Genomic DNA, 20,353 nt, shown 5'->3' on the forward strand with positions numbered 1-20,353 from the left:
CAAAAATAAGTAATGACTGGCACTAATCTTGCGGATGTTTTTACACGAACTAGCTTTCATTTAGCGTTTTTTTAAGTTAAAATATTAGACGCACGATGGCGACACGGGCACTAGGTCACGGGTCAAGCGGTTTCGTCTGATCAAGAAAACACGCTATCAACGGACGCGTTGAAATTATACGCCAGTCATTATGTGGAGAGGCGCGCTGATCGTACACTCGCTAAACGCCTACAGCCAAACCGCCCCTTGAATCTCACGCGCATCGAAGATCTCTAGGCCAGACTACTTTTCACAACAACATTCGCCCGGAACGCGAAGGAGACGCCGAAACACGGCCCTCATTTTCTGTCGAAGCATTTATACAGGTTAGTAGACACGTTCGCAAGCGATCCCTGCGGCAGCGTCGACCCGCCCACTTTTTCGTTCCTTTGCAGGTAGCAGCTAGTAGTCAAACTTGTTTTGGTGCTCACTGATAAAAGTGCTGCGGCAGCGTTCACACAGCGATGGAAGTTCGCGTCATTTTGAGAGTGCTGCTCGTCGTCCTGTTGGACCACTGCTTGTCGGCAAGCGCAGATGTATCGACATGCCTGGATGCTCGAAACCACAAGAACGAGCCTGGCCCGGAATCGAGCCTTTACGGTCACGTAAGTTTGTAGCTAAACGGACTTCGATCTCGGTCGAGCGCTCAAAGGCGCTCGTACTGTCACGTGGCCTCAGATGCGCCGCAGGGCGCGCACGCGCGCGCGCGTGCCCGAACTCGTCGAACTGTGCCCGAATGCCGGCGTAGCTGGCATGACCTGTCCACAGCGCGCGCTTAAAATACGTGAAGCCGGCTGCTTTAAAATACGAGAAGACGGCTAATTGTTTCAAGCGTCCACCCGCGCATGTGCCTTCATTGGTACTTAGTAAACTGAGCACGTCTAGAAGCTGAAACAGAATTAGCTCAAGAGTTTTCCTTTAATGCCGCTCTACATGCGCCGTCATTAGTTAACCGTCATTAGTCATTGAATCGGAACGGTGTACGTGGTGGGACGTGCTTCGTCGAAGATTTCCAGCATGTAGTAGCTTGATGTTCAAACGCTCCTGCAAATGTTAAACTTTGCCGTACCCGGACATGCACAGAAGCTAAAGCAAATATAGTTGCGGAAAAGAGTTCTCTGGTGGCTCGGCGCCACCAAATGCCCGCCTCGAAATTTGTCTTGATCATGCGCTAACATGATGTGGCGAGTCCTGAGCGTGTGCGGCCCGTATTTTTTAATGGATGATGATATGCGCACGAGTGCGCCCCTGCCGGAATTGGCTGGGTTACGGTGAACTAGAAGAGTTCTAGTACCTTCTAGCCTCTGTAGTTCTAGTACACTGTAGGCTGGGTGCACGACGCACATGTTGCCGCACGGCAATATTGCCACGTCCCGAGTTCAGTTCGCCAATCGAAACGCACACTCGCCGGGAATTCCGAGTCTGGTTTAGACCTTTACTTGTTTTTAACCTAACCTAACAGCAACATTAATCTGCATGCTAACACGTGCTAAAAGAAAAAAAAGACACATTTAACCGATGCGAGAATTGCCATTCGTTAAATGGCGCTGCATCGTCGCGCATCCTGCAATTTCCGGCATGGGCGCACTCCGTAGTGCGAGTAGCATCATTCATTTGTAATAACGATTATTGGATTGGAAAAAACTTTAATAAAAGTCCTGCAGGACGCACGTCAGCGCGCAGTACGATTATGTACTCCATTTTGTTTTCTTGTTTTTTAGTGCGAAGCTAAGAGATCGTAACCCGTCTTAAATCCGTATGTATAACCCTATACAGTGTTCGCGTTGTGATTCTGCGCTTGCACTGACGATATTGTTTGCTAACGTTGCGATGATGTCATTAGTGAGTCAGCGCAAGTAATTAGTGCAGGAAGCACTTGTTTCAGTGAAACATGCGAGCCCTCATACATATCCACATAAGCACAAATGAGCGCCTATATATATATATATATATATGTGTGTGTGTGTGTGTGTGTGTGTGTGTGTGTGTGTGTGTGTGTGTGTGTGTGTGTGTGTGTGTGTCGCGCGTTCAATATTTACGTCTCATCTGCCTCACCTGTACATATCATCACGAGCCGCGGCGACTTTGTCGTCATGGTTCGCAGTCTTTGAGCATAAAGAAGTTCCTCAGAAGTTGTGGAGGTTCTTTCGCGTTCCTCAAGTCCTCTCACAGTTTCTCCCTGGAGCTCCGCTCGTATCACGTACCTTACCGTTTGCTACAATGTCCAGTCAAGACGCGCCTGTACAAGTACTGGTGAATACCAATGCACGAGTCTGACAAGGAGAAAACGGCATTTGCCACGGGCTCTACGAATTCAACCTGATGCTTGTCGGGCTCCGCAACGCACCTGCGGTATTCGAACGCATGACAGCGTCTTACGTGACCTCGAATGGAAAACCTGCCTGGGCTATCTTGACGATATAATTGCCTTTTCTTCAACGTTCTCACATGTCGAGCGAAGCCTGTTATGCGAAGCACTGTGAGGGGAGCTTGCCAAGTTAACGAAACGACCATGAGCGCACCAAGACGTAGGCGGCTATTTCCTGACCTATATGACACATACATGATATTCATGTCATGCCCAATTATTTATGTTGACGTAATAATTCTGCGGACGCCCGCAAGGTAGAGAGAAGTAATTAATAAAGGGAGAAATGAGACATCCACCCAAGCGTAGCAAATTGCTACAGAAACTGCGAGGCTTTTCATTCGAGGAACCTGTATGGGTTTCCTTTGTAGCAATTTGCTACGTTTGGGTGGATGTCTCATTTTTCCCTTTATTGATTACTTCTCTCCACCTTGCGGGCCTCCGCAGAACTATTACGTCAAACTCTTGCCTTTGCTTCGAGTTGTTGGCAAATTCAACTTCGCTCTGCCGTCTGCTAGCCGCCTGGTTGGCTTAGGTGGTAGAGCGGCTGCCCCGGAAAGGCGGTGGTCCCGGGTTCGAGTCTTGGACCAGGACGAATTTTTCTTTAACGGCGAGGCTTTTCCTTCAAGGAACCCCTATGGGTTTCCGTTGCAGCAATTTGCTACGCTTGGGTGGATGTCTCATTTTTCCCTTTATTAATCATTTATGTTCGTCATACACTCTTTTCATATTATGCCAGTTTTGGTACGTATACCAAGTTAACGAAATGGCCATGAGAGCACCAAGACGTAGGCGGCTAGATAGATAATGTCAAAGTGGCAAATGTTCGCCAAGAAATGCTTCGCATTTGAAGAATGCCGCTTGGGAAGCAAGAACATCAAAGTTTTGGGACGCTTAGTAAAGCAGGGATTCGGCCAGACTTGGAAAATATTGCCGCAGTCCTCAACTTTTCCCGCCGATAACGTGAAAAAGACTTACGCAGTTTTATCGGCCTCGCCTCTTACTTACGCCGATTTATACGCAACTACACGAAGCTTGCGTTCCCGCTTTACCAGCTCCTTAGAGCTGCCGTACTCTACGTATGGACAGTGAGATCTGAGAAGCAGCGTTCTAGGCTCTAAAGCGAGCCCTCGCGTCCGAGCTGGTACTGTGCCATTTTGTCATGACTGCTCCTACCGTCGTCCACACTGACGCTAGCGGTCATGGTATTGGCGTTGTTCCGTTACAGCGTGACCATACTTTTCGTGAGCGAGTAATTGCCTATGCCAGCGTTGCGTGTCCACGGCAGAGAAAAATTATTATACCATTACTGTGCAGGAATGTCTTGCTGTTGTTTGGGGTGTGCAAAAGTTCCGCCCCTATATCTACACGGCCGCCGCTTCACGGTCGCTACAGATCACGCGTCGTTCTGGCTCTCCTCGCTGAAGAACTTATCGGATCTCCTTGGACGCTGGGTGATTCGCTTACAGGAGTACGACTTCAATATAACATACATATCTGGAAAGATGCACCGAGACGCCAACGATCTCTGGCTGCCCGCTTCCAATCTCGCATCTTCTACCAACGTCTCCCCGCAAACAAAGCCCGTCTCACGAGTCAAACTCTACTGGCCGGGCGCTGACTGGTATCACGTGCTCACCAGCATGCAGACCCATACTGTCAGACTACTCTTGACCGCCTCAGCGGTTCCTCCTCTCGCCCGTTTGAGTCGACAACTTGACCAATTTATGTTGCACAACGGGGCCTTATGCCGCTACATTTATCATCCCGGTAGCAACAAATGGGTCCCCGTAATTCCTCGTTCACCGCAAAGCGATATTTTACAAGCTTTTCACGACGGTCCAACGGCAGGTCATCTTGGATATCCCAAGACTTACGACAGGATTCCAAGCCGGTTCTGGGCTGAGGAGAGGCCTGGCCTCTCCTCAGCCGTGGTCTTTTTCGTGACGTGTCAACACCGCAAACACACCACGTCTGCTCCCCCTGGGCCCCTTCAACCCCTCCCTTGCCCTGCCTCTCCCTTCGAAGTCATGGGAATGGACTTGTACGGGCCTGTTCCTCTGACCGGCAACAGTAATATCAGGATTGTGACAGTTGTTGATCACCTCACTCGCTATGCTGAGACAGCTTCTCTACATTCTGGCGTCTGAAGTTGCACTTTTTCCCTGCGAAGCGTCGTTGTACGCCATGGAGGACCACGCGTTCTCCTCAGTGACCGCGGCAAGGTCTTCCTCTTTTCCATCATTTCCGAAGTCCTACGAGCAACCAGCAGTGTTCATAAGACAACTTCAAGCTACCACCCACAGACCAATGGCTTGACCGAGCGTTTCCATCGCACACTTTCCGACGTGATCTCAGTGTACTATCAGCGTCAAATGAAAGTTGAACAGCGGAGCGCGTGGCCCAAGCATAAGTGAAGGTGTAGTGCGCGCCGTCCAGTCATCACCATTGACAGGCGCGCACACCTGGTTTGGCCGCACTGCGGTATCCCCCTCTAGTGAGATAATTTCGCTTCTGTTCTGGTCCTTACATTTTCAAAAGGAGAAAATGAAAAATAAAAATGAAGCTAAAATATTGCAGTTTACGGCGAGTCTCGTCGCACAGATCGCCGAAACCACAAGTGCTGTATAGGCACGAACAGCGGTGCGCGCGATGCAGTTTGCACCGTAGATTCGCCCGTTTGCGGGCGAATTTATACCTTGCGATGACAGTGCAAACTGCATCGCGCGCACCGCTGTTCGTGCCTACAGCACTTGTGGTTTCGGCGATTTGTGCGACGATACTCGCGAGTCGCAACGTATACTGCAACATAAAAATTCTAAATTAAGACGGCGAGTTGGGCGAGTTGGTGGTTGAACATATTCCTGTGGGTGGGCAGCGCAACCCGGACAAGGACGAAAGGAAGAACACAACACGAGCGCAGACTAACAACTGGTTTATTATTTCAAGCAACGGACTATATTATACAGAAAACGTAAACACGTCTGATCTAGTCTGAAATTCTAGTCTGATCACTGGTGTTTTGAATGAATGCATAGCGGTAACAATTGCTGAGACAGCTCTTGAGAATGCTTATATGACATGTCAAAGAAGCACCTAGAGATCGAAACGCGAGTGAAAGTAATAATTTGGTATGTTTAGTATAAGTACTGAGAGTAAAAAAAAAAAACAAAAACTGATATATACAAAATATGCATCTGGTTGCGAGTTCTCGACTTTTGTAAGTCATATCATGCAAACAAATTGTTACGAAGATTTGTTGGCCTCAATATTAGCCGTAATGATGCTCGCGCTATGCGGGAAAGCAGTCGCTTCGCAAATGTGAAAATGGCGAAGTTGCCATTCTGCGGTGAGCATTTGTTTTTTACTCCTCGCAGGAAGCCGGCGCCTGGTTCGTTCTTTTACTGCGTTCTTTAGGTTCGCGAAGCAATGGTTGTCAGGTCAGGGAGTCTGCAGAAGCCTCCTCATACTTGATATTGCGTTCGATAAACCTTTCTGTGCAAGCAAGGTAGTCTAGTGTGCGTTCAACTGGCACTGGGGCCTCCACGTGCTTTGTTCAGTTCCTGTAAAGTGTTGCACAGCAATATGTAACGTTGCACAACATTGTACAGTAACGATAAGGACACTTGCACAGGCGGTGTTCAAAATGTAAGAGATTAGACTGCTTTTCAAGCTTCGTTTGAAGTTCGGTCTGAAATCGATTTTGTGCTCGTGTGTGAGTGAGAACCCCACATGACGGGAAGGATTGCTCATAATAATTTGTACATACGCGCGTTGTCGATGCATAGGAGCAACCCACGGTGGCTAAAATAAAGTTGCACTTGATATTAGTCGAATACAATGATCAAAATAGCACGCACTTACGAGCTTCTACGGTTGCTTGAAACATTGTTAAAACAGCATATACCTTGGATCGGTGATGATGATGATCGACTTCTGTCATGGGTCGCACCCACTAAGGGGGATAGGCCAAGAATAGAAAAATCGACAGCCCGAGAGAAACTTCTTTGTCTTCGCTGACGCTGTCATTTTAAAATTATGTTGCCGAGTCGACCAAATAAGCGCAGATCTTGCGTCTCTTTATTGAAGAAATGGTAGGAGCAATGGAGGCTAGTTTCGACGATACTTTCAGTCAAATTTTTATTTTTACGGACTCTCCAATCTGCCAAAGGTTGTCGAATCTGACGAATAGTTCAGCCGTTTCAGGCTCTGCATGATGTTGCCAGTAGAATAATTCCAACATAAATATTGAACAAAGCGCTGAAAAACTGTCGATCAAATTGATGTTATTGGCGCGATAACAAAAGAGCTAAGTTTCTATTAGTTGCGCGCGTTTGGTGTATGCAAGCACAGTACAGCACGTGCTAAGATACCTATATTAATTGAGGCGCGTACAGCATTTCCATAACTACATAGACCACTACCGCCAGAGTTCCCGAAACATACATGCACTTCCTAAATTCGGGTAAACTTAGAGGCAGTGTGCAATGCACGGTTTCGCAAGCGGCGGAAAGATGACACGCGAAGCCGACGTAGAGAGGATGCAGCTTGAAAGGCGCAGGCCCTATCAGTGAGCGCAGGCCCTATCAGTGAGCGCAGGCCCTATCAGTGAGCGCAGGCCCTATCAGTGAGCGCAGGCCCTATCAGTAAGCGAACGGCCCTATCAGTAAGCGAACGGCCCCACGCGTTTTATCAGCTAAGTTACAAACTTGGGAATCTGGGCAATCATTCTCTACTGGGACAATACCTGGGCCATGACTAGACGGTGGCCTTCAGTACGTTATCATAGCACGGGCATGTGCTCAAGGGGATAGAACGATCTTACGCAGTGACATGCGTTTTTTGTTGATGTTTCGTCTATATATTATTTTTCCCCCGCTCTTGCATGTGTTGGTGTTTTCCCGTGCTTTAGTATGCTTTTAATTATCTGTTTTCCTTTCTTAGTTAATTTCTTAAAGCCAATTTATATTTTCTGTGTAGGTGAAATGGCGGAGCCGGAGGCGCACTGGCTGCTTCCGACCGCTCCATTTGGACCCTGTACTTTTACCCTGCTTACCTATAAGAACAGACAGCACAGGCTACAAAAGAAACAGCCCTGCAACATACACGAGCGACGACGTGTACATCGCGCTTGAGATTGGGAATTTGATCCTGCATTTCTTCTACCGCGCGAAGCTTACAAAAAGAAAGAAAAATAAAAGACAACAACCCAGCTGCTTCTCGTCACCTTAAACGCCACCTATTTCCCTCCCTTTCTGAACCACCGTTGCCCAAAACGTTCTCCTCCGGCGATAATCACGAGGGTTGCAATGTGGGCTTGTTGGTAATGCATCTTCAAGGGGAGTACGGTAGCGCGATTCAAAGACGGGACAAAAGAAGACACACACAGCGCTAACTTCCAACACTGTTTATTATCGAAAACCAGGTCGTACTTATTCACTCAGAAAACATGAGTCACAGCCACGTGAACAGATTAACAATCTGGTTTTCGATAATAAACAGTGTTGGAAGTTAGCGCTGTGTGTGTCCCTTTGTGTCTTCTTTTGTCCCATCTTTGAATCGCGCTACCGTACTCCCCTTGAAGAGGCGATAATCAATTTATTTCCAAAGATCACGCGAATACCAACGCGGGGAAGACGGAGCGTCTCCCTGCGACATTTGTATTATTTTTCTTTTTCTTTTCCCTCACGCGCTCGCAAAACGCGCAGCTTCGCTTGGCAGATTTTTCTCGGGGGGCCAAAAGAGGGGGGTCTTCTATCCTCGCGTTTAATCGTGTAGGTCGTGCGTGACGCATGAACAGAGTTGGCGCCAGACGCCGCTCGTATGTCCTCGCCTGCCTTAGCGACATGGGAGATGACCAATTAGGAGTCGTTTGACTGCAGCGGCGCGCATGCCTCGAGATCTGGTGGCATACGCGTCGGTGGCGGCTACGTCGGCGCGAGCCGTCCATACGAGCTAGACGACTGACACGTATACGCTGCTGTTCTCGCGGCATCGTTCGCACAACGTTCTCGCTTCCTCGGGTAATCACCTGTACAGATTCGCACGTGACGGACACGTTATCACTTTCGTGCTTAGTCTTGTCTCGAAAGTATGTCAGTTATTGTCGCTCTTATTTTTTTATCATTATTATATCGTTCGTATATCAGTGACCTCGGATACACGAGCGCGTATAGTCTATACATATTTGCGCGCTTTGCGAATCTAGCCCGCAGGCTATATGCAACAATGCGAAGAAATGCAGATATCGCAACATGTGCATAAGCGAACGTGCAGCGGTGCCGTTATACAAGTATAAACTGTCTGTCGTGCGGTGGTGTTCATATCATTTAATTCAGTGGTAGAATAATGGCTTCCTGCGATTAATAGCTTTGGAGTTCAAGAATATAAACACATAACGTATACGTGTCCCACCGCATCTCGTGAAGGCTTTTTCACGAGGCCGTTTCGTGGTGCATGCGGTCCGCGTAGACCACTACGGTCTGCGATATGCGCAGACCACTACGCCAGTTCTTATGGCCTCGAGCTCCACCACTGGAAAAGCTGGCGCCACCGTCGGCGTGACGTGCTAGGAGGGATCACGTGGACATAGCGGCTGCGTCGGCTGCTTCGGGAGCGCCGAAGCGAGCTGAAAACGAGTTTCAGTTCCCTCGTACGCTGCGGTCCTCATTTAGTGGCGAAATTTTCCCGCTTCGAGTGTCTCCTTTACAACGCTTAAAAGCAATACAATAGGTAGTGGCTGCCTTTGAAGGCGCGCAACATGGTAGGCTGCTGCTCGGTGCCACAATGCCGGATGTACGCAACGGAGCCCGCAGTCAGCCTTATTCACATGTAGTCGCAGGACAAGCTGCGTGAAGTTTGGCTCGCGAAACATAAAACCGGCAAACATCGGCTACAACTCGGGTATGAAGCAAGCACAGACGCGAGGAATATTTCTGCTACGGCGCCCGGTCTACGATGCTCTGAAAACGCGCACTGAGACGCTCGCCCGAGTCCGCTGCCCGACTAATGTCATGACGGTTTGGTCTATGAACTTGTCGATGCTATAGATACTGGCAAGTTGAGTGGAGTGGAAAGGCAGCGGTAAGAAGCACATTTTAAAGAAAGCGTGGCATATGGTCATGTTTGTGTTATGAATTAATGCATGCACTGGATTACAAAAAAGGAGCAGCGGGAAATTGCACGCTGAGAACACCGATAAACATACAGAGCGACGCAACTCGAGAAATAATATTGAAAGCTCAAAGAATTCAGAAAAAAAAAAGATTGAATCGTCGCGACGGCACATCACAGTCCCCGTAGGCGTCGAAGTCTCTACAATGAAATTATTTTTGAACAGCTTTGGTAGCGCCCACGCAACAATGGTTGCTTGTATACTGTCAAATGCTCATATTCTGCGGCCTAAAGCTCCTGGCACGGTGCGAAAACGCGCGCGCGGAGAAAGCGAAACAGTGCGCGGACAAACATCTAGACGCGCCGGTCGCTGGGAATCTGCGCGATCGCTGCATTGAGGCTTCGTTCTATTACGCTCCATTTAGTTATACAAACACTATAAGAACGCATTTCACAAAGTTTGCTCTCAGCGTTTCCCTATCTTTCACGCAAGAAGCCGGTTCGGTAGACTCCATCGCGGCGACCGCGCGCAGTGGCGTTCACTGTACGTATTCGGTAAAAAGATAGCGTCTGTAAACGATTGTGTGCTTTCAGTTTGTCCAAGATTATTATTTAGACAGTAAAAAACTTCTCTCGTTTCGAAAGTACTTACAGAAGTGTCCGGGAGAGCGCGCGCGTGGTGTTTTCAGTGAGCGCTGACAGCAAAACCTATGAGGAGCGCGCCGCCTGATCCCTCATACTACGCCAGCGAGGCGCTTCCGCTAGATGGCGACTCCGTAACTCCTCGCCGCCAATATGCACCTAGCAGCTGACTCGCCGCAGGCCGGTGACTCAGTGGCTCTGGCGTTCTGCAGTTGAGCACGAGGTAACGGGTTTGATTGCCGCCCGCAGCGGCCGCATTTTGATGCTGGCGAGGTGCAAAGGCGCTCGTGTACAGTCGCGATCAATTTGAAGATGATCGCTCGAGCGGCGACCGAAACTAGGAGCAGCGCCACGTTACGTCATCGCCGTCAGTCGAGAGGGAAACATCAGATAGCTCCCCTCTCTCTTTTGCTGTTCCATGAGCAGCTGTCACTCTCGTCACCCTTTACGAGATAACCTGCGAATTCATTTCGATTGCCTCATCAGCTTTTGCACATAGGCGTCATTGTTAGCCAAGATATGCATGAGACAGCGACGCACACACATCATTGCCTTGAAAAGGAAACAAACACAAAAATGTGGCGAGTTAGTCTTGGGGTTGACGATTGCAGCCTGGAAGAGCATAAAAGGGGAAGAAGGCAGCGAACCTTTATCTTCACAGTTCCGAGATCGGCCGCTATGCTGCTTGGAAGGCCCGCCGGTCGATGCTCGCGCGATCACCTTCAATTTGATCGCGACTGTACATGGTTAGGTTCACGTTAAACTGTCCCTGGGGGCTCAAAATTCCTCCAAATCCCTCATAACACCCACCGTGAAGTTTCGGGACGTTAAACTTTCCCAATGTAATCGTTAATTTCGCGCATACCAGCTAAGCAATAATAGTTCATACTTAGCTTCTACCGAGTGTATGTCATGCGCCAGTCGGGAGGTAGCAACTCCGGCTCCAAGCTATACCATGGCTTACTTGCAGTTTTTGAGAGAGCGCACTATTCAAGGCAACTTTCTGGGGCGCCCGCTGCGCTGTCGCCGCTTGCTCGCTGCGTCAAATAACGCGCCTTCCCGTCGCGCGCGCGCGCTGCAGTGCACGCCATGGAAGGACCGCGCCTGTTGCACAGAGCAGACGACGCACGACGTGCACCACAAGGACATGTACAGCATGTCGCTGGACTTCTGCGAAGAGCAAACCGGCCGCAAAATGTCCCCCGCCTGCCGGGAGCACTTCCACAAGGACCTCTGCTTCTACGAGTGCGAACCCAACATCGGGCCCTGGATCGTCAAGGTGCGTGCCCGAGTTGCACTTCAAAAAAAGTTGAGGGAAAAGTGAAAACACCTCAAGGTATTTATAGGCCCACTAAAGAAAGATTCCGTAAGAAGCCATCGCAGGATGAATGTCGACGTTGATGCGATTACCATTGAAGCAGTGTAGCGCGACACACCGTATGGGCACCGCCGAGACGCGTCATGCATGAGACGTGTGCGTACTGCAGCTGGACTCCTCTTTCGCGCTCATCTCTGGGCATGCTGCGCCATCTAGAGGCGACGTCACGAAGTCCGCGCGTGTCTGAGTATGCGTATAGACAAGGTTGAATATATATTTATGACGCGGCTTATATAGATACCGCCCAGCGCCTGATAAATATTTTTTTTTCTTTACTTGAAGAGTGGCACATATCCGCTACCATATATACCCTGTCTCCCAACTTGGCCCTGAAAGAGGTTAGACAGAATAACATACATACTGCAAATTGGGTGAAGTTTCCAAAGAGGGGAGTATCCAGCTAGATTACGCCTCTCGAATATCGAATAGGTTGGTTTCATTGCGAGCGGAGGCCATAAAAGGCAAAAACCGAATAAGACGGGCGTCAACGCCAGCTTGATGATATCGCATTATATAGCGCTCCTCGTGACGAAATACGAATTTTGGCGCTATGCATTCGGGACTTGTTAAATGCTTGTGAAAAAGTATACATGCAAACCAAAGTTATATGGCACTCGAACGTAAGAAAAATGTACCAGAAACCTGCAGGCAATGTGACATTCATGACAGCACACTGACGTCATCGACGCCGCGGTTTGGGCGTGAAATAATAATAATAATAATAATAATAATAATAATAATAATAATAGTAAATGTCGTCCATTTCCTCACTTATGATAATAGACAACATAAAAAGAAAGAAACAAGGAGATAGTTGTTGAAGAATGCTTTAGCAGTTTATACTTATCTAGCGTTTCTCTTTAGCGTCTTAAAAGTATGATCAGAGTAAAATATTCAAGGGCAAGTTAAAAGCGCCTGAAATGGGCAGAATTAAAATTTCTGATGCGCTTCCTGCCATTCTTTTTTTTCTGAGTATCGTGTTGAATACTGCGCCTTCGCAGAGAATGCATGGTTGCATGCAGTTCCAAGTCGATGGAACACGAAAGAGTTGCGATACGCAAGGGCACAGTCCTTAAACGATCCATGCTTACAAGTTCGTGGATCCACTTCCATTGCGTACTTCTAATGCGAATCGACGCACACTACGTAGCCGCGGAGACGGCAGCCCGCGTCCCAGTTTTGTTCAGTGGCAGGAACAACGACGACTCCCCCGCAGTTTAAGATGTATTGGACTTCACGGTGAAAGTATAGGACTCCTTTAACTTTGGCAGTTCCGTGAAATTAAACGCCCTCGTGCGTCTATAACGCACATGTAAGCATGCGTATGCTAATACGCTTTGTGGTGTGTGGTGGATAGCAATATATAGCTTTACGAACGTCATAAAACTGTAGCGCGCTGAGGCAATCAGCTATGATGAGTGATATTGTTTGTCTTTTTTCACGTATCTTTGTTTTCATAACTGCTGTTCTTTTTTTTTTGTGTGTGTGTGTGTTTTTTGCCATTGCAGACTGTCCTTGCTTTTTCTTTTAACTTTTTTTTTCTTTATGGGCCCACTGAGCAGGTGAACCGCAAGATAGGCAAGGAGCGCTTCTTCGAGGTGCCGCTGTGCTACAGTGACTGCCTCGCCTGGTGGAACGACTGCAAAAACGATTACGCCTGCACCCCGAACTGGCCGAGGGGATTCGTGTTTTACGGAGGTGGGTCGGAAACTTGCGGGTCGTTAAAGCCTATAGAGTACCGCGCAGCGTCCGCTGCAAAAATAGATCACGCTTATGACGAGCGTATACAGCTCGGTTTTTATTTTATGTGCTTTCGCATCCTCCACGTATCGTAGTGCCGCCACAGTCCATGCACCGTCTTTCTTTTTTTATTTTACGAAATTACGAAATTACGAATTCCTATGAGGAAAAAAGACCGTATAGTGGAAACTTTAGAATAGTTTTGACCACTCGGAGTTCAACGAGCACGCGAAACGCGAGCATTATATTGCAATCCGCCCCCACCAGAATGTGATCGCCGTGGCGGGGTGTCGATCCCGCGACCTTGTGCAGAGCTAGCCACGTGAGCCACCGCTCACGTGGCTCCTTTCATGTGTTCCACCCCCCCCCCCCCCTTCTTTGTTCTCACGCTTATTGCCAAAGACTGATCCCTTCCGAATCGCTCAGAATCGTACCTCTTCTTCCGCTACTCAGATTCTATAGGCATATGACGCCACGACTGTTCAATTGTTCGAAGGCTTCACTCGAGTCTTCCAGCTGGCGGCTCGTACTGAACAGATGCGTGCCGGGCACTGCTCGACTGTTGCCTGACTGAGCTATGTCTGTGCGAGTCGTTTGACGATGTCGTAGCTAAACCGCTTTCGCAAGAACACCGTAGGCGTACAAATGGCGGGTAAGGTTCTCGGGGTGGCTTTTAAGTATAGGGGCGTGGGAATATCCGAAATTTCGAATGCGGACCGAATAGTCCTTGCCGTTATTTTATTCGCATTCGATTCGACAGTTCGCTATTCGAAATTGTCGAATACTCGTTTCTGTTCATGTATATAAGGCACGTAAGCCAACACTTCCTGGAGTCTCGATGCGAGATCGATGCAAGTGAGGACCGCTTCGAGTGACTCTGAGAGCCGCGGTTATCCCGCAGGGGTGCACTTGCAGTTCCTGCTGCAGCGCACGCACGGGTAAGATAACGTGCGCTCAATAATTTCCAAACAATGCCTACCTTTTATATTTAGCGAAAGGAATTTATTTAACCAGCTTGGTTAAATAAAAACGTATTATTATTATTATTATTATTATTATTATTATTATTATTATTATTATTATTATTATTATTATTATTATTATTATTATTATTATCAAAGCCACTCCACCATCGCGCACCTTGACGATGCACGATCTGATGTTGAGTTCGTACTCGTAGACGATACATGACTGGGTATACTATACATACTGCTTGTGTTGAACAAATAACCCCGATAATACAAGGGACCGCCAACCGCATGTATACGCACACACGCACGAAAACATGTATTCTCGGGATGCAGGGCTATAGCTCGTCTTTTGCCGGGATTACCGTGCCTCACGGACATTTTTAAGAGGACTCTGATGTGACATAAACGTCTCAAACGCCAAATGAGGTGAACGGCGTGTGGCCGTCTGGAAAAATAACCGGACGAGCCGGAAGCGACAAACGGACACGAATGAGAAAAGAAGGCGCTCGTCTCTTTCCTTCGTTTTTTGTCCACGTTTCGCAGCGCCGGGGGTGCGAGCTAATTATAATAGTTGGGAAAGCGAACCGTTCGATCGCCCTCGCGTGATTGAAGTCAGAATCGCGCTTTCGTAACCGCAAACGCGATTCTTACCAATCACGTGAGGGCAAAAGAACGGTTCGCTTTCCGAACCATTATAATTAGATCGCGCCCCAGGGATGGTGCCATTCTGAGCATTGTCGAATTCCGGCCGGGCGTCACGTTCTGCCATTTTGGCGTTTTAAGCCAGTCACTGCGGCAGATGTATAGCTGCAGCCCGTCAGGATTAGCACGAGACGGCGAATTCGACAATCTGCAGAGTGGCACCTTAACTCCCCGTTCAGCTATGTTGTGGGTTTTCACAGCGTCTGTTCAATAACTTATCGATCACTGATTATACTGCATTTGAAGGCAAGCAGAGCATCAGCTGGAAGGCATTCGAAAACGTTTTTTTCCTGCGCGGATACCGTCGACGTACTCGAAAACAGCTCGAAATTCATGACGTCACACTGCGCCGCGTTTTCATGCACGAGATTAATTAGTTTTTTTTTTCATATACTAGTCGAAGCATGCAGATTTGGTGTTTGCCTTAAGTGCGCATTTATTTACTCCGCATTACGGATCTCACCTGTTCTATTCTCGCAGGGAGCAACCATTGCCCCAAGGCAGCGACGTGCGTCACCTTCGAGAAGATGTACTCGGGCCCGGCCGACTTCTGCAGCAAGGTAGAGAATACGCGCACTCCTTTCGTGTCACGACAGCGCGCGCTAATATAAGAATTAATGGTTGGGCTATAGTTGCATGGTCTATAGCACTGCTGATGAGGAAAATTGGAGCAACGAAAAGAGAACGCACTCAGGAAGTAATCGACAATGCTTGACCAACTATAGCCCAGGAATGGACTAGTTTATTGCAGCGCGCATGCCTTTGCTTTGCCTTCCTGCGCGCGTTGTCTTTTTTTTTTTCATCAGCGCTGCAGCGCGCTGTAGCACTCGTACTGTGGCACCGTTTCAGCGACACGGCGACGGCTAGAACGAGTATATCACTTAAAAAAAACACACACATGAGAGTCAATCGATTTTCAACAGAAAGTCTACTGAATGCAACAAAAGTTCATATAAACTCAACAGAACAGCTCTAACGACTTTCGCAAGGGAATGGACAGTCTACACAAAGGCGTCGTGTTGCGTGCCACACGAGCAGCATTAGCCGGCTCCCGTTAATTCGACCTCGGCGAATTCGACTTTTCGCTTAAAGGGAAGCTGAAACACTTTTCGAAAAAAATGAGTTCTCTGCGGCATTCTACAGTTTTGAGTCCCCTGAACATGAATATCTCGTTCAAAAAGGGCGGAAACAAGCGCAAGCGGCTGTTTTTTCATGAAAACGCGCACCAGCGCCTCAGGGTATCGCGCGAACGCCGCTGTTGCCCGTGATTGGTCGGAGCCGCTGTGACGTCAGTGGCGGCAGTCGCCGGTCGGCGCCGCCGTTTGAAAGCGTAGCACGCTGTTCTCTTCTGGCTGCATAGCTGAGTTGTAAGCATTATGGAACGTTCTCGCTGTCTCGGACAGCTTGTATTTTCGCCGTACATGTTCGAACCGACAGCCGATACGGAAAACGATGGCGGCAAAGGCGGCAACGACGATGTTGAGTGTGCCAAAAGCGAGAGCGATGTGTACACCTTCTCGCGCGCTGGAAATCTTAGCTGTTATGTATACTTTTTTTTTCATGTAGCTGCACGTTCCAATGACGGGAGGAAAAATGCGCTAAAGTGTCACTGGGAACTTGCTGCTGGAAGAATGCCGAAGCACTAACTTCTCATTCGATTGTAAACACGGGTACAATTCCGCGATGTCAAGCACCTTGCCGCTAGCTGCTTGTCTGAAGTCCCGTGGTTTTCTGAGCGTTGATACACGATCGCGAACATAAGTGCCGCGTTTCAAAGCGCGCACATGCAGTGCTGCGAGGTACAGTCATGGAAGTTGCTTATCATACACATCCAGATCGAGATGGTCAGGGGGATTATATGTGCAATATTCAGAATATGGTTCGACGACTTTGCGATTGTGGCTCGATCAAGAATCGGTATGCGCGCTCCATGCTAGTGTTGACATAAAGATATTAGGCAGTTTTAGCACCGCCGTGTGGTAAACATGATAACTGCAACCGTACGTCGAATGTCACTAGGCAAGCCTATACTCCAATTTATACCTCAGGTGCAACGCTGTGGAAGCTACGCACGAAGTCCGGTTACCAAAATTTATTACTGCGCGCGTTTCCGTCTATGGTTCGCAGCGTGCCAGCGGCATTTGCTCGCGCGAGCATGCACGTGAAGCTGCCGCGACGGGCTGCAATTAAAGAATGCCGAAAAGAAAATTGATTTAAAAGAACGTGTTAGCAGCCGTATAAGTACACGGATTGTTTCTATGGGTAAATTCTTTTTTTTTTCATTCAGAACTGAGCTTATATACGAAAAGTTTTCTCAAAAATCGGGTCAAGAAACACCGAACTTTTTCTAAGTGCGAACGCAGCCACTGCAAGAAGTATCTCAAGCCTCCACAGCGTTGCACCTGATGTATGAAACGGAGTATAGCAACGCTAGCAACAACGCGTTTCCGCATTTATCGTTAAGGCTATCCGGCTATCGCGGAAATGGTCCGAGCACAGCACAGTTGATTTCGTCGGCACGAACTTATCTCTCCTCACCGCACTGCGCTGCAAGCTTCTTGTGCTTCGGGAACCTGTGAAACACCACATCGTCTCGCCCGCGTGTGTTCGCGCAGCCGATTGCTGCACAGAACGAGGGCATGTTGGGCGCCCTTGGCTGTAGGCACTCACGCAGCGCAGAAGGAAAGAACAGTTTACGAAAATCGCAAAACAAACGTGAGCGGCGACGGCGGCAAATCTCTCGTAGCGTCGTTCAGTAAAGCGCAGGACGGAAAGAGGCATGCCAGCGCATGCCAGCACGCCGGTCCGGCAGCTCGGTCCCCGCCAGTGACGTCACTCTCGCCGGTTCTCTCCTCTGGTAACCTCCTCACCCGGCGCTCCGGGAAGCGATGGGGGCGTGTCCGCGGGGTTGATTTAGAAAGCCATTTCCGCTCCTTATATTAACAAAACGAAGAAAAAAATTTCGGAACCGTAAATTATTAGGTCTCTTCTTCCCAATCCCAGCAATTCATGGAAATTGAAAACCGCTTCAGCTTCCCTTTAATTCGAACGCGAAAGCGTGCCGCTTCGGTTAATTCGAACCCGGCTGACGCCAAGCGGCGCTCCCTCTTGCGGTAGTGGTTGCTGAAACTTTAAAAACGCAGCAAATTCAGCAGACGGCGCTTCTACTTTCGTCTCTTTCGAATATTTTTGTCTCCGCCGACCACATTGTTGAGATTTGTGGGTCACTCGATCGCCGCGACGATATTGCCAGCAATGGGCGGGGCGGCACAGTGCTGAGACAGCGTTTAAACATGTCGTTACTAAAGTACCGCACAGTGCGTCACGTATCCGTAGCTATAGTGAACAGTCGACTCCCGGCGCAAGCCCAAGTCGCAGGCCGTCAAACGTCTTAGGCTAATGCGGAATTAGGTGAAGTGCGTGTGAATGCCTGCATGTAAATAATTTCAAGCCACGTCGCAATGCGCAATCGTTTTAGTTGTCGTTCAAGCTTCGCTGTACAACCACCTTCAGAGCGTCGATTGGAGACCGACCTTTTTCCTACGTGCATCCTCAGTGTGTATACAAGTGGCTGTTCAACTATCCCTGCAGATATATATATATATATATATATATATATATAAAGGTATATAAAGGCAGTTCGATTCATATACAATACATATGGGCGTAGTTCTATTGCTAACCTTTTATCTCGGAGCGACTTGCCTTCTATAAGTGATAGAAATCGTGTATGCCGTCTAAAATTATTTTTACAACTAATAAATGGTCACTACAACATCGACATGTCTCACATTATCACCTATACAACAAGTTACGCTACCAGACAGCGACACTCACTAGCTGTAACTCCATTTACAACACGTGTCAACTGCTTAAAGTATTCCCTTTTTCCTAGAACTATAGTAGATTGGAATAACTTGGCCGATAAAATTGTAACACAGGACTCACTATCACTTTTCGAGGCATATCTTTAATAAAAACTTTTTTTTTGCACTTGCTGAGATTGTTAGTGATAGCACTGTTTGTCTGTATGATTGGAAAAAATCGCTGAACCTTGAAGCGCTTGTTCTTGCGCCTGTTTTTTTGCGCTTGTGTGAAGCGCTTGTGTGAAAAAATTTTTTAGTGCAGTTCCCCATTTCTGTATTAATTTTGTTTTGTAAACTTACTTGTGTATCACGCTGCTAAGATCTTGTTTAAGATCGCAGTATTTATAAATAAATAAACTATATATAATCCGTTCTTCCGTTAGCATTGTTTGTTCTCGGTGATGTTATATATGGTCTACTAAATCGCCCTTTTGAGATCTTATACACGTAACAAATTTCATTTTACCAGATTTTTGTTGATGCAAGTAATACGTAACATGCGATATTTCTTCGCAGACCCGATCTGCAAAAATCGGCTATAGATAATACGCGCCGATGCTTCGTGTTCCTTCGAGAGCGGAAGCGGCAGTCCGCAGCTAAACAAATTGCTCGTGCCTGCAGGTTTGGGACCACTCGTGGAAAGTGGTGCCGGATGACACGCCCTGCATGCACATGTGGTTCAACGACACCAACGGCGGGAACCCCAACAAAGCCACTGCCGAGTACTACTACCTACGGCCGAAGCCGACCGAGTACCCCGGGTCTGCCGCCAACGTCGTGTCGGCAGCGGCCGCTCAGTTCTTGTTGCTGGCAACTTCGACAGCTGTCCTCGCACTGGGCGCTGTGTTTCAAACTTGTTGAGTGAACGCGGCGCCTCTATCGTCACTCTGGCACGCGTGTGCGCGCGTCAAGCCTGCAGGACTGGGTTACAAATTAACGTGCCAATCAATCCACGACATATGCCCGCAAAACGCCACAGATGCGGGGCTGAAAACGAGTGAGCATCATCTAAAGCAGGAGGATCATCGATCGATGTGCTTAGAAGGGCTTGGGCGGAAATACTTAAGGCATTTCCTGCTGGCACAACGACGCTGACAGTTGAGTAGAAAGAAGTGTGGCCTTTTCATTGATAGTGTTGTGTGCGGCTAACTATGTTACCTGTCACTTTTACTGCCTTGGAATGTTCTTTGCCCTGAAGTTAGTGCAGTTCCATGTTTTTGCTACTTCTGCGAAGGCAGCTAATTTTAGATTCAATAAAGGTTTTGAACGGCTACTGCAATCTTGACTCGTGCTTCTGATGACCCCTCCCTGTACGCTATACGAACTGGCTAGCTACCAGTTCTCTACTTTGGCTTTCTCCACGCATACTTGCAGTCAACTGGTTAATTTCGACCATTGGTAGGTCAGGTCACGACAAATATGTTCAATTTATACACAGGAATATGAAGTCGAAAGCCTTATATTTCTTTTTCAAGGTCGCCTTTTGAGGTACAGGAAATATAACGTGACCCTATGAAGACTAGAAGCGAACCAA

At 48.2% G+C, this 20,353-nt stretch overlaps 1 protein-coding gene across 2 annotated transcripts; it reads left to right on the forward strand.

Annotated features, from left to right (window-relative positions):
* Positions 1 to 99: 99 nt before the first annotated feature.
* LOC135914368 (folate receptor gamma-like) lies at positions 100 to 20,098 on the forward strand. 2 transcript variants are annotated; one of them, XM_065447183.1, is made up of 6 exons: positions 101 to 365; positions 435 to 644; positions 11,244 to 11,441; positions 13,103 to 13,238; positions 15,434 to 15,513; positions 19,441 to 20,098. In XM_065447183.1, exons 2-6 carry the CDS (start codon positions 504 to 506, stop codon positions 19,678 to 19,680), a joined length of 795 nt encoding a protein of 264 aa, XP_065303255.1. In that variant the 5' UTR covers positions 101 to 365; positions 435 to 503; the 3' UTR covers positions 19,681 to 20,098. The 2 variants fall into 2 exon arrangements, with proteins under 2 accessions (XP_065303263.1, XP_065303255.1); XM_065447191.1 differs by lacking the exon at positions 435 to 644 and having other exon boundaries at positions 100 to 365.
* The last annotated feature ends 255 nt before the right edge of the window (positions 20,099 to 20,353 follow it).

This window comes from Dermacentor albipictus, chromosome 1 (assembly GCF_038994185.2).
Source record: "Dermacentor albipictus isolate Rhodes 1998 colony chromosome 1, USDA_Dalb.pri_finalv2, whole genome shotgun sequence".
Lineage (NCBI taxonomy): Eukaryota > Metazoa > Arthropoda > Arachnida > Ixodida > Ixodidae > Dermacentor > Dermacentor albipictus.